This window comes from Bos taurus, chromosome 10 (genome assembly GCF_002263795.3).
Source record: "Bos taurus isolate L1 Dominette 01449 registration number 42190680 breed Hereford chromosome 10, ARS-UCD2.0, whole genome shotgun sequence".
NCBI lineage: Eukaryota > Metazoa > Chordata > Mammalia > Artiodactyla > Bovidae > Bos > Bos taurus.
In genome coordinates this window covers 53881992-53896912 of record NC_037337.1, presented here as the reverse complement: position 1 = coordinate 53896912, position 14921 = coordinate 53881992, and the positions used below count along the sequence as shown (strand labels likewise).

Genomic DNA, 14921 nt, shown 5'->3' with positions numbered 1-14921 from the left:
CTGAAATCTAATCATGCCTTTAGGGCTAACTTTCATTTAAAGGAAATATAAGAGATACAGGAACAAAGTAAAGGAACTACTGAGAAAGCAAACAAATAAATACAGAAAGTGGGATATCCTATTAAACAACTGACCAAGCAAGTTAAACACATGTTAAAAACAAGTTAAGAACATGAAGTTAAAGAAATAAAGTACAAGGGAAGGGCTGTTTTAGATTAAGAGGGATCCGACATAACCAAATACACTGTATGAACCTTGTTTGGATCTTGACTGAATTGTAAAATCTGTCTTTTAACACAATCACAGAAATTTGACTATGGAATGGTATTAAATGATGCCTAGAATTTATTTATTGATAATTTTATTAGGTAAGATAGTGGCACTTTGCTGCTATGTTTAAAAAAATCCATATTTTATAAGATGTATACTGAAGTACGCAAGAGAGACTTGATACAATACCTGGGATTTTCTTAAAAACTAAAGAAAAAATAAGAATAAAAAGAACGGGGGAAAAAAATCTAATCCCTAAGAATATTCTTGCCCAGGGTTAAAAAGTCATGTCTAAGAGTCTGAAATTTGAAACTCAGAAGGAGGAATACCACTTTTAAAACTTGTTTTTGCCATTCCCTATATCTTGAGAAACCTATATGCAGGTCAGGAAGCAACAGTTAGAACTGGACATGGAACAACAGACTGGTTCCAAATAGGAAAAGGAGTACGTCAAGGCTGTATATTGTCACCCTGCTTATTTAACTTATATGCAGAGTACATCATGAGAAACGCTGGACTGGAAGAAGCACAAGCTGGAATCAAGATTGCCGGGAGAAATATCAATAACCTCAGATATGCAGATGACACCACCCTTATGGCAGAAAGTGAAGAGGAACTCAAAAGCCTCTTGATGAAAGTGAAAGAGAAGAGTGAAAAAGATGGCTTAAAGCTCAACATGAAAACTAAGATCATGGCATCTGGTCCCATCACTTCATGGGAAATAGATAGGGAAACAGTGGAAACAGTGTCAGACTTTATTTTTTTGGGCTCCAAAATCACTGCAGATGGTGATTGCAGCCATGAAATTAAAAGACACTTACTCCTTGGAAGGAAAGTTATGACCAACCTAGATAGCATATTCAAAAGCAGAGACATTACTTTCCCAACAAAGGTCCGTCTAGTCAACATCTGTTTTTCCAGTGGTCATGTATGGATGTGAGAGTTGGACTGTGAAGAAAGCTGAGCGCCAAAGAATTGATGCTTTTGAACTGTGGTGTTGGATAAGACTCTTGAGAGTCCCTTGGACTGCAAGGAGATCCAACCAGTCCATTCTGAAGATCAGCTCTGGGATTTCTTTGGAAGGAATGATGCTAAAGCTGAAACTCCAGTACTTTAGCCACCTCATGCAAAGAGTTGACTCATTGGAAAAGACTCTGATGCTGGGAGGGATTGGGGGCAGGAGAAGGGGACGACAAAGGATGAGATGGCTGGGTGGCATCACCGACTCGATGGACGTGAGTTTGAGTGAACTCCGGGAGTTGGTGATGGACAGGGAGGCCTGGCGTGCTGCAATTCATGGAGTCGCAAAGAGCTGGACACAACTGAGCGACTGAACTGAACTGATACCTTACAAAAATGTTGACCATACAGCAGACACTAAAAGAATACATAAATATCAGATACCTTTTTCACATTTATAAGAACTCCTTTATTTTCTTGTTGGTTTCCCTTTTTCTACCTCCCTCATCTTTTAAAATATTCAGAAAAATCCACTCAAAAGCTATCTCCAAACTTTAGTAGTTACATACTTATGTATTACACCATAATTCTTTCTTTTTTTGGGGGGGAAGCATTTTTTGGCATCCTAGTTCCCCAACCAGGGATCAAATCCATGTAGTTCCAGACAAAGTAAATTCATAGCTAATATATGTGTTCATTTTCTACCACTTAAAATACCTGTTTAATATCTGTAAATTCAAAACAGGTGTTCTTAAATTTTTGTCTTTAGAATTTTATGGAAGGCAAAGAACTAGACTTAAACCATGGAAGTCAGTAATTAGAGATTTCATATTTAAAAGGAAAAAAAAAATCCCGAGTGCTTACTCTTCCAGGCACTATTCTAAGAGCTTTGCCTATGTTAATTATTAAAACAGTACTAATTGATTATTTAAACAATCCTATGACATAAGTACTATTATTATTCTTATTTTCTCAATGAGGCAGACAAAGTAAAAGCAACTTACTCAAGGTTCCATAGCTAACATATCCAGTACCAGGACTCAAAGGCACCAGTCTAGCTCCAAAACCTCAGCTTTTTACCACTACACTGGGCTGACTCACAGGGAGGCATCCTTTGCCTGATGCTTATCCTATCTGCTCCATTCCAGTATTAACAGTTGGCTTTCATTGTTTCCAAAGAGAAAATGAAGAGAAAAATGATGTGAAAATGAATAGTAAAACTTACCTTTTGAATGGCCTCTTCCATATCCAGCTCAAATTGTTCATCCTGTAATAATCTGAGGAACCTTTTGCGCTCAGCCCGGTCATCATTCTCGTTCTGCACCATTTGGTCCCTAGTTTGATTCTGTAGCCTTTGTAGCGCCTCGACATGCAATTTTTTGCAATAGTTTATATCTACTAATTTCTGATGCCTTTCACTGAAGCTCAAAGTTCTCCTTATGGAAGCCTAACATGGAGAAGGGAAAACAAAACAAAAAAAAGCATACTTTGGTATTCCAGGATCTAATTTGTAAAAATACATTGATGTAGCCCCAGAAACAAATGAAACTGTAATCAATGAAAGGCGTTTGGCTTCCTCTCCAAATTCAGAGACATAACAAAAAAGCAATGTGGTAGATTAAAAAAAATTTTTTTTTAAGATGTATTAATGAAGCAGGTACTATTTGTGTTCCCCATCTTATAGATGAGGCATGGAAAGTTAAAACAACTTGACTCAGGTTTCCTCAGCCAATAAACAGCCATATTAGAATTCTAAGACGCGCAGCTGAGTTCTACATATCCAGCTCTTTACCGCTAACTTCATTCCATCCTCTCCTCCTTCCCCCTTGGCCGTGAAGTGCGGTTCAAAAGCTGCTCACGTGTTCCCAATACACATTAAATAAGTCAACCCATATTTATTCATTCGCTCTCTTCTGGAGCTTTATTTCCACTCATTTGTTCAGCAGTTCTTAAACATCTCCCAAATTTCCAGAAGCGTGGGAAGCAAAATTTTTTGCCGGGCAGATCTAAAGAGGGGCGGGGCGGGGCAGCCAGCACGCGCGTCGCTTAAATACCAGCACCTGAGGTCTCTGAGATACGATTTTCCCATTTAATTCTCAGATTAGGCACTTCAAATCCTTTTTTAGAAGCAGGCTGGCTCTAAACTAGAATTAAATCAATATACAACCGAGTCGTTTCGGCAATGCTTACCATCTCAGCAGACGAAACTCCCCTTCTCTCTCTCGGGCGGCTACAACCTCCAGCGGCAAACCTAAACACCAGCAGGGCTCTCTGGTGTCTACGCGGTTTCCCAGCAACCGCCACCACGGAGTGCCCGCTCGAACCTTGACTACGCGCAGTGTCGCAGCTTCCCATTGGACGCAGCAGCACCCAATCAGTACTGAGCTTCTTGAGAGGCTGGCAGGGAGGGCTACTCCATAGGTTTAAAGGAGGCAGGCGGGAGTTCCAAATGTATCATGGTGCAAGACCTTTGCAGTCTGTTAGGAGCCCAAGATTCCCCTCAAGGGACGAAGTGTGGGCTTAGTGGAGTTTGGAACCAAGTTGAAATGTAGAAACTGTTAACTGAGAAATACGGCAAACTCCTATGTAAGACAATGCGGGAGATCTGGGTTCAACCCCTGGGTTGGGAAGATCCCCTGGAGGAGGGCATGGCAACCCACTCCAGTATTCTTGCCTGGAGAATCCTCATGGACATAGGAGCCTGGTGGGCTACAGTCGTTGGGGTCGCAAAGAGTCGGACACGACTGAGCAACTAAGCACCTATGTAAGACATGAGAGCAAAGGCACTTTACTGCATGTTGTACAGGGCTGATGACTGCCTATGTCCTCAGCAATGGGAGGCACGGTCACGGTGCATAATTATTGATTAATAAACACTGTGGGTGGCCCACAGAAGCTGTTGGTAAACTGAAGGAATAAAAACATGACCACATGGATTTCATTCCAGGAACCAATAAGAGAGCAGATATATAATGGCAGGATGTTGGTCATGTTTATTTTACTGGCAAGTTAGACAGTGAAGTCCGTTTTAAATGGAAGAACTTAAGAACAGGAATGGGTCCGACAAATTAGTCAAATATATTGATTTTAAAGATGACATTTATAGAAATCTTGTCAAAACTAAAATTTAAAAAAAAATTTAAGGTAATTAGTGTGTGAACTCGGAGAAGGTGATGGCACCCCACTCCAGTACTCTTGCCTGGAAAATCCCATGGACGGAGGAGCCTGGTGGGCTGCAGTCCATGGGGTCGCGAAGAGTCGGACACAACTGAGTGACTTCCCTTTCACTTTTCACTTTCATGCACTGGAGAAGGAAGTGGCAACCCACTCCAGTGTTCTTGCCTGGAGAATCCCAGGGACAGGGGAGCCTGGTGGGCTGCGGTCTATGGAGTCCCACAGAGTCGGACACGACTGGAGTGACTTAGCAGCAGCAGCAGCAGTGTGTGAACTTGGCTTAGTCTGTGCTATCAAATTAAAGTCCATCTTGTGTAGCAATGTCTGCTTAAATATTAATAATAAGACTTGTAGTTTAAGCTCCAAAATATAAAAACTTGGAAGTTTTCATTTCCCTCCTGACTACCACATAAAGCTGGGTAAAGTTGAAACTAATGACTTTTCTTGCATTCATCATACAGCCGAGGTCAAAGGGCAACCCACCACCCTGAAATCTGGAGAGAGGTAAATACAGAGAGTCACAGTCAAGACCTGCTTATCTGGACCAGGAGCCCCTGAAGCCATGAATTAGGAATAATTAAATTTTAATTTTTATGGATTTCTAGAGACTGAGTATGAACTAAAGTCAGTAAAACTAGTGGGGACTGTAGTATTAGAGATGTCCCCACACTTCCATAGGTTTTGCATCCAGTAATCTCAGCAGGTTCTCACAATGAAAAACCAAGAATGGGCTCCCATGGCTCAAACAGGGGATTGAGAAGAAGAAGCATTTCACAATTTAATATTCAACCCTCTGGAAATATGTCTAGAGCCTTGTCTGCAATAAAGACCTACTTTCCAGAGGAAAAGATTTCACCAGCACCTTATTTCACCTGGGGCAAGGATATCTCTCTGCCTCCAGCCTCCTCCAGCCTTCCTGTCTCATCTAAGTGGACAAAACGGGATCTAAGAAATATTTGTGAAGGTCATAGCCCAGGGACACAGCTCTACTGAAAGATTTAATCATAAAATCATAGAATGCTTCCCCTTTCCCACATTTTATCACCACACCAACAATGCTCCCGTGTATAACAGCTGACTGCAGCTGAAGTCCTACAAAACACTCACTCTGGGAGACAGAAGATGGCAGAGCAGGAAGACGGGAAGATGGCCATCCTCTCCACAAATACACGAAAACGCTCCCTCTGTTTAACAACGGATTTGTAGGGAATCCAAAGACAACAGGAGACAAAAACATGAGAGGGATTTGAAGCCTCTGGAACCTACAGCTACAGCAAAATTAAACACAGTCTAACTCATAGCCATATAATAAAGAAACCGCACTCCAAAGCCCTGTTTACCTCAGTCCCTGTTACCCAATATACCATGTCCAGCTTTCAATAAAAAATTAGAAGGCTAATGGCAGACTGTTAAGAGGGAAGGGAAAGTACACTCTGAAAAGTAAAGTAAGCATCAGAATTAGACTCAGCCATCACACACATTTGGGATTAAACAAGAATTTAAAATAACTACGATTAATATACTAAAGGATCTGACAGAAAAAGCAGACAACATACAAATGAAAGAGTAATTTAAGCAGAGAAATGAAAACTCTTAAGAATCCAAAGGAAAGTGTAGAAATCAAATACACTGTAATGATGAAGAATGCCTTTAATAGGATATCAGTAGAGTGGACACCACTGAAAAGAGAATCAGTGAGCTAGAACATACATCAGTAGAAACCTCCCAAACTGAAATGCAGAGATGAATAGCAAATAGATAATCTTAACAGGCTTTTAGACCTCACCTTAGACTCAAGTTGTTCTCTAACATCAGAAGAGGACTTATATGAGTGTGAGTGAATGTGTGTGTGTAGGGAGAACACTATGTTTCTGTCTTTTGGGAATCTTATAAACTCAGTTATTACAAAATTAAAACTGTTGATAGGGTGTGTACAGTACAAAATATTTTGAAATCAGGATGCAACTACTATTTGCATTTAATCCCATTATTCTAACAACTTCAACAAGTACTCTTCAAAAATTTTTTGCTGTTCTTGTTATTTTGAACACTGGTGTTCTCCAAGCATTTAAAATAGTACTTGGCATATAGTAAGTGATAAATAAATATTTGTTAAATGAACAAATTATTGAAATTGTATTACTGTTATGCACACAGGAGAAAGCTCTACCAGCTATAACTCAATTTTATTTATATTTTCAAAGATCAAACTTTTGGTTTTATAATTTCTATTTTTTTTTAATTTACAAGTCCATTCTTTTCTGCTCTTACTATCATTATTTTCTTCTCTGTTTGTTTTGGGCTTAGTTTGCTCTTAATTGTATAGTTTCATAAGGTGAAAACTTAAATTTTTAAGACTATCCTTCTTGGGAATTCCCTGGAGGTCAGAGTTTTAAAGGGTTTCCCTGTGGCTGAGACAGTAAAGAATCTGCCTGCAATTCAGAAGACCTGGGTTTGATTCTTGGGTTGGAAAGATCCCCTAGAGAAGGGAATGGCTACTTGCTCCAGTATTCTTGCCTGGAGAATTCCATGGACAGAGGAGTCTGGTGGGCCACAAGGATCGCAAAGAGTTGGACATGACTAAGTGACTAAGACACACACACTGGGGTTAAAACTCAAAGTTTCCATTATAGGGGGTAAGGATTCAATTCCTGGTCAGCGAACTAAGATCCCACATGCCAAAAAATAAAGGACCATCTTCTTTTCAAATATGAATATATAACTTATAATTCCCTTTAAGCCTAACTTTAGCTGCCTCCCCCAGATTTTGATGTGTTGTGATTCTCAATTGTTCAATTAAAAATAGTCAAAGACTTCTTTGACCCATGAATTGTTTAAGAGCGTTTTGTTAACTTTCTCAACAGTTCAGATTGTCCAGATGTCTTTTTGTTATTGATTTCTGGTTTAACTCCATTATGGTCAGAGAACATACTTTGTATGACTTCAAATCTTTTTAATTGAGGTTTGTTTTATTGTTCAGAATATAGTCTGTTCTGGTGAATGTTTCATATGTTCTTGAAAAGAATACATAATCTGGTGTTTGTGGTGAGGTGTTCAACAAGGTCAAGGTGACTGAGAACGCTGTTCAAGATGACTAGGAATGCTGTTCAAGCTTTCTATATCCTCAAAACTCCTCTCAGTAATTGCTTTATCAATTGATAAATGCTTTATCAATTACTGAGAGGAGTGTTTAAGTAGCCAAGAATAACTGTGAATTTGCTTATTTCTCTTTTCAGTTCTTTTTTTTTTTTTGCTACATATATTTTAAAGCTCTATTGTTAGATGTATACATCTTTAGGATTATGAGGTCCTAAAAACATTTTGACATTAACATTTTGAAATGACCCTCTTTTTCTCTGGTAATATTCTTTTTTCTGAAGTCTTTTTGATATTAATATAGGCACTCCAGTTTTTATTTAACTAATATTTATATAATGTATCTTTCTCCATGCTTTTACTTTTAATCTTTTATATTTAAATTGGATTGTCTGTAGATAGCATATAGTTGGGTGCTGCTTTTTTATTCAATCTGACAATCACCATCCTTTAATTGGTGTGTTTATACTATTTACAGTTACATATCATTATGGGTATGTATCAGAGAAGGCAATGGCACCCCATTCCAGCACTCCTGCCTGGAAAATCCCATGGACAGAGGAGCCTGGGGGCTGCAGTCCATGGGGTCGCTAAGAGTCGGACACTACTGAGCAACTTCACTTTCCCTTTTCACTTTCCTGCATTGGAGAAGGAAATGGCAACCCACTCCAGTGTTCCTGCCTGGAGAATGCCAGGGACGGAGGAACCTGGTGGGCTGCCGTCTATGGGGTCGCACAGAGTCGGACACGACTGAAGTGACTTAGCAGCAGCCTCAGCAGCATGGGTATGTATGGATTGATATCTACAATTTTGCAAATTTTAAAATATTTGTTGCATCTGTTATATATTCATTTTTCTCTTTTTCTTTTTGATCATTTTTTGTGATGCCATTTTATTTTCATTATCAGCTTATTATTTATGCCTCTAATTTTTTTAGTGATTTCTCTATGATTTACTATGAATATGTATATTTAAATACTCAGATATTGTAATTCTGCTTCACTTGTCATGTGTAAACCTTAAAACAGTTTAATTTCAATTCCTCCATCCCATCTTTTCTGCTATTATCATATATTTTACTTTTACATATCATATCCACAATATATATGTTACCACAAGTGTTAGACTGTTTGATATTTTCTCAAAGCTCTCAAATGCTCAATTTTTCCCTCCTCCAATCTTTCTTTGTGTTTCAGTTTAGGTAATTTTTATTTTTACATCTTCAAATTTACTGACTCATTCCTCGGTAGCATTAAGTCCTCTGATGAGCCTGTCAAAGGCATTCTTCGTGTTCATTACCATTCTGTTTGTATTTAGTATTTCCATTAGCTGTTAGTTTCCATCTTCTCACCTAAAAGTACTCATCTTCTCACATATATTGTCTATCTTTTCCTTTAGAGACTTTAATATATTAATTATAGTATTTAACTTTTTCTGATAGTTTCACCATCTGGGTCATGTGAATTTTGTTCTGTTGATTGCTTCATCTTAATATACTTTTTATAATTTTTTTGTACTTTTTATGCAGGTGTGTGTGTCATACTTTTTGAATGACAGACATCTTGTGTAAGACAGCGAAGACTGAGTTAAGTCATATTTATGCCTGGTAATAAGCATGTCCATTCTCCTACCATTAATGTAGGAGGCTGAGTTTGTAGAGTCAGAAATTAAACTGGATTTGAACATTATCTTCAGTACACAGTATCTTCAAATTTCTCTCCTGTTATCTTGTGCTTATGTTGGGGGTTGGTTTTCCAGAGAGCTTCTCTCAACATTCCTGACTCACCCCTAGCTTTGGGCCTTTCCTGGGTTCCTGCATGTCAGAGGGTCTCTCCATACTCTTCTCCTCCCCCAGCAGCACATCTCTCTTTTTGGTGGCTCCTGCTTGCTAGCCAGGAAGTGGTAAGAAGGGGGTCCTCTGTTATCTTGATCCAGTCTCAGCACTTTAGACAGACCTTGGCACACTAGATCTCTGGTTTGGGGGGGGTCTCATATACTGGAAAAACTTTTCTTAATGGTAAGTGTTCACTATTTTCTCTTAGCCTTTAAAGAAAGTCTGAAACCATCAACCTGAACTGTAACAGCTTATATGTCTACCCCTTCAGATTTCTTCTTCAAACTTCGGCCAAAATGGATTTCTCTGAGCTTTTTCTTGTTGGCAGGGGGTGGGGGGGGGCTTGTATATCTGGATTTATTAATAAGACTATGTGATGACTGAAAGTCCACCAGCTCTCTTGCCAACAAGCTAACACATGCTCTGAATGGCATAGCAGAAACATAGAAGGAACCTTGGTTCTTTATGATCATGGAGCTACCACACCAGCCCTGGGTTGCCTAGCTCAGCACTTCATGTCTGAAAGAAAAGTAAACTCATCTGTCTAAGCTTCTGTGTCCTCTGTTCCACTGGGATTCGATTAGCTATCCAAATGTAATTCCTAACTGATACAATCACTATCTCTGGTTAATTTCATGAGTGAAAATGAAGAAAAACAAAACATTTGAAGTATTCCTTGCCTTTTTAAATTAATGTTTGATTTTAATGATTATGAGTATTTAGATTTCCTTCCTCACATTTGCCTCTCTTCCTTCTTTATCTTTTAGAAGTTACTAGCCAGTTTCCTTCCTTAATCCCTGCAATCTTGGAGTCAGGAATTTTTTATTTTTTTGATCACAATTTTTGATTCTTGTTTTTTCCTCCAACATATCTATGCAGGGACTTCCTTGGTGGTCCAATGGCTAAGAGTTTGTGCTGCCAGTGCAGAGGACCTGGGTTCAGTCCCTGGTCAGGAACTAGGTCCCACAAGCCACAACTAAGAGCATGGTGCAACTAAAAATCCCGGATGCCTCAACTAAGACCCAGTGCAGCCAAATAAAAAGATGATTGGAAAAAAAAAAAAACTACACACGCAAAAAAAAAACCCCAGGATATCCATGTAGCATGCTTGTCCAGTAATTCGATAATCCCGAGTCATTAAATTGTTATCTAAAATTGGCACAAGGATTAAGTCACCAGCCATTGTGGTCACTGACCTGCAACACATCCTGAAAAGGAGTTTAGAATGCAGATAAGAAAGGAGGCACTCTGTGCTCTGGGAACAACTGGCAGAACAAGCTTTCAGATAGATATTTTCAGAAGATTTTATGAGTTCAAGCATTGATACCTGCATCTTCTCATATGCAGTAAGCAATAAAATCATTAATGGAGACATGTGCTCCTCATGACTAGCAGCAACATTCATGAAACTTGCAGTAACCTTCTACATGTGTGCTTGACTGCATGTATCCCCTCCACTAAAATCACATAAAATACTGAACTTCTCCCTACCTCTTCAGAGCAATTCCGCAGAGCTATCGGGGATGCTGTCTCCAGACTATAGCCCTTATTTTGCCCCAAATAAAACTGAAATCACAACTCTTACACGGTGCATATTTTCAGTCAACATCATTTGCAAATTGGATAAACATGTCTTCTGTATTTTCAAGTACTTCATGGATAAAAATGTTGAGTAAGACTGGGAGAACACAGAGCCCTGACATGTGCTACAAGAGTCTCTCTCCAGGTGGAACTAGATCAGCAAACTTTGAGTAAGGTCATTCAACTATTTACCAAAGCTCAAACTTTACTAATATACTACCAATATTTGCAGACCCTTCTATAGGAATATACTGAGGGAATTCTCCAAAAACACTTCTCTAAAGTCTAGATACATTATGATTTCTTCATTTCCTTAACTACCTAACACAATCTAATTGACTGCTTGGCATCCAAATGACAAATCCTTTGGTTGTATGGATAGACTCAAGTCAACATTATATATCTTAAATGTTCACAGGTCAATAAATATAGATTTTTTGAAACATTAAAAGAGTACAAACCTGATCGTTAAATATTTAGTTACTTGATGAAGGTAAGCTCTATCATGACAATGGACTTCTAAATCACAATAGTGGTTTAGTTTTTGCAAGGAAATATTTGTAACTTTGGAGAAGGAAATGGCAACCCACTCCAGTATTCTTGCCTAGGAAATCCCTTGGACAGAGGAGCCTGGTGGGTTACAGTCCACAGGGTTGCAATGTCAGATGTGACTCAGCGACTGAACAACAAAATTTGTAACTTTAAGACTACTCATTAATCAAATACACAAAGTATTTCGTTCATCAATACATAGATTATCTGTTTCATCAGGCAGTTAAATATATCAATACTATTTGCTTCTTAAAATAAGCAATTAATATTTCAGAACACCACACATAGCAATAGTTTAAATGCAATACTCATTGTCTAACTGAACCCTGAACATAGCATAGCTTAATAAACAAACATTGAAAGATTAACATTACATTTAGAATGTAGCAGTCTGAATGTTAGGATGATCAAAAGGATGCTTCACATGGGGAATCTATTGAGGGGGAAGCACTACATTTAGTTAGTACAAATAAACTAAGGAGAAACCATGTAGGTTATCAAAAATTATGAGAGAAAAAAAAAGGATTTGTAAATTGGTTGCTATGCTTTTATCCACAATAGTGAGGGGAACAACAACAAAAGTCAACAGCATTCTGACCAAGTAGAAATCAAGTTCTCAGTCATACAGTCCTTACACTGCACTCCTGGTTGCCCTAGCAAAGGGACCTCCATCTTTAGGTAAGATGGAGGAAGGAAATTCTGTTCAAAAAGGTATATACAACTGACCGTTGAACAACATGGGTTTGAACTGCAAAGGTCCACTTTACAGGCTTTTTTTTTTTTTTTCCAATAAATACATACAGTACTGCAGTACCACAGGATTGCTGGTTGGTTGAATCTGCAGGTGCAAAACCATGGATACTAAGGAGTGTATATGGGACTTGAACATCTGTGGATTTGGGTATCCAGGATAAGTCCTAGAACAATTCCTTGAAGATACTCCAAAACCACTGTATGTGGCAAAGACAGGCCATGAGAAAAAAATACAAAGTACAAATGAAAAGCTTCAGTTGAGCCTTGAAAGAGTTTCTGGGAGCTGCAAACCTTTTGCTCCCCTCTCTCCTTGGGTCAATGATCACATGACTGCATATCAACATTACCTCCACTGCTCTACCCATTGGCAATACTGTCTGAGAGGAACAGAGAGAAGGTTGCCCTTTAGGTATTGTGTATAAATTGAACTGAGATGAAGCCATGACACCACCCTTATGCCAGAAAGTGAAGAACTAAAGAGCATCTTGATGACAATGAAAGAGGAGAGTGAAAAAGCTGGCTTAAAACTCAACATTCAGAAAACTAAGATCATGGCACCCAGTCCCATCGCTTCATGGCAAATAAATGGGGAAACAGTGGAAATAGTGACAGACTTTATTTTGGGGGGCTCCAAAATCACTGCAGATGGTGACTGCAGCCATGAAATTAAAAGATGCTTACTCCTTGGAAGGAAAGTTAGGACCAACCTAGACAGCATATTAAAAAGCGGAGACATTACTTTGCCAACAAAGGTCTGTCTAGTCAAAGCTATGGTTTTTCCAGTAGTCATGTATGGATGTGAGAATTGGACTATAAAGAAAGCTGAGTGCCAAAGAATGGATGCTTTTGAACTGTGGTGTGGGAGAAGACTCTTGAGAGTCCCTTGGACAGCAAGGAGATCCAATCAGTCCATCCTAAAGAAAATCAGTCCCGAATATTCATTGGAAGGACTGATGCTGAAGCTGAAACTCCAATACTTTGGCCACCTGACGTGAAGAACTGACTCATTTGAAAAGACCTTGATGCTGGGAAAGATTGAAGGTGGGAGGAGAAGGGGACAACAGAGGATGAGATAGTTGGATGGCATCACTGACTCAATGGACATGAGTTTAAGTAAACTCCAGGAGTTGGTCATGGACAGGGAGGCCCGGCGTGCTGCAGTCCATGGGGTCGCAAAGAGTTAGACATGACTGAGCGACTGAACTGAACCGAAGCCTGCTGCAGATTTCTTAGCTTAATCTTCCCCTCAAAGTGTTAGGATCTTTATAGAGAGAGTAAGAGATGAGGACAAGTTTAGGATATAACAGATTCAGTAGTTCCTAACAGCAAAATGTCATGCAGCAAGTATTTTAGCAAACATGTATGCATTTGTTTCTCTAAGGACTTTTGATTGTAAGGCAATTTTAGTTACAGCTCTTTGTGTCCAGTCCACACATGAGTATTGTAGAAAGATTCTACAATAATTTATGCAATTATTAAGGGGGTTGGCAGAGATTTTGGCCAGACTGTTCTTCTAAAGCAAAGACAAATTTAATCAATTGCAACAATTAGCTGGTTTTACCTGAATTACCCTAAAATTAACAAATAATAGACTTTGTTTTTTTAGGGCAGTTTCAGGTTTCCACGAGAACTGACAGAATACAGAATGTTCCCATATGTCCCCTCTCCCCTTCCACCTCCACAATTTTCACTATCATTAGTGCCATACATTAGTTACAGTTGATGAACCAATATTAATACACTATTCACTATAGACCATAGCTTACATTAGAGTTCACGCTTTGTCTTCTGCAAGTCTATATGGGTTTTGACAATTGCATTATGTCATGTATCCACCATTATGGTATCACACAGAATAGTTTTACTGCTCTAAAAGGTTCTGTGGTCACCTATTCATCTCTCCCTCCTTCTACTCAACACCCTGGAAACCACTAATCTTCCTACTATATCTATAGTTTGCCTTTTCCAGAATGTCATATTGGAATGACACTGGAATCATACAGTATGTATGACTGGAATCATATAGTTGGAATCATACAGTATGTAGCCTTTATAGACTGATTTCTTTCACTCAGCAGTATGCATTTAAGGTTCCTCAATATCTTTTATGGTTGGATAGCACACTTATTTTTATCACTGAATACTATTTCATTGTAAGACTTAAAAAAAACAACTGTCACATTTAAAGATGTGTCATGATAAACTATTACTATCATAAATGATATTTCATTGTTAAGGAAGGATTTATGCTCTCCCAGAATTAAGGAGAAATCTTCTGGTTCATTTCCCTTTGGGATACAGCTTTTCACTTACAGGTCTAGACTAATGGTCTAGATATCAGATGGAAAAGAGCTTTCCCTAATAATAAATGATGGATTATGCTGATTAATGTTCCCCAATAGTTACAGCATAGCAAGGTTGAACATATCAAAGTTGCTGATCGGAAATCAGGCATGTTAATAGGTATACACTGTAAGATACAACTATACTGTAGAAATTATTTACAAAATCGTATTGCTTTATAAAATGAAGCAATTAGAACAAAACAATTTTTCTTTTGTTCAGAAAAAATGCCCAAATCTAATCTAATTTGCTGCAGCTGGACACCACCTGCAGATGACTGTTTAAGTACTCTGAACATTACACACTTATCTTTTAAATATTGATAATGCCATTTTTCATTTCCTCGACATGAAATCCC

General features: G+C 38.6%; 1 protein-coding gene across 4 annotated transcripts in view; it reads right to left on the bottom strand.

Annotated features, from left to right (window-relative positions):
- MNS1 (meiosis specific nuclear structural 1) overlaps positions 1-14921 on the bottom strand; it is a 174609-nt gene that overhangs the window by 82431 nt on the left and 77257 nt on the right. For 2 of the 4 annotated variants that reach the window (XM_005211696.5, XM_024997634.2), the window contains one exon: positions 2456-2677. In XM_005211696.5, coding sequence (XP_005211753.1) covers positions 2456-2557 — 102 coding nt within the window. In that variant the 5' untranslated portion in view covers positions 2558-2677. 4 annotated transcript variants of the gene reach the window in all.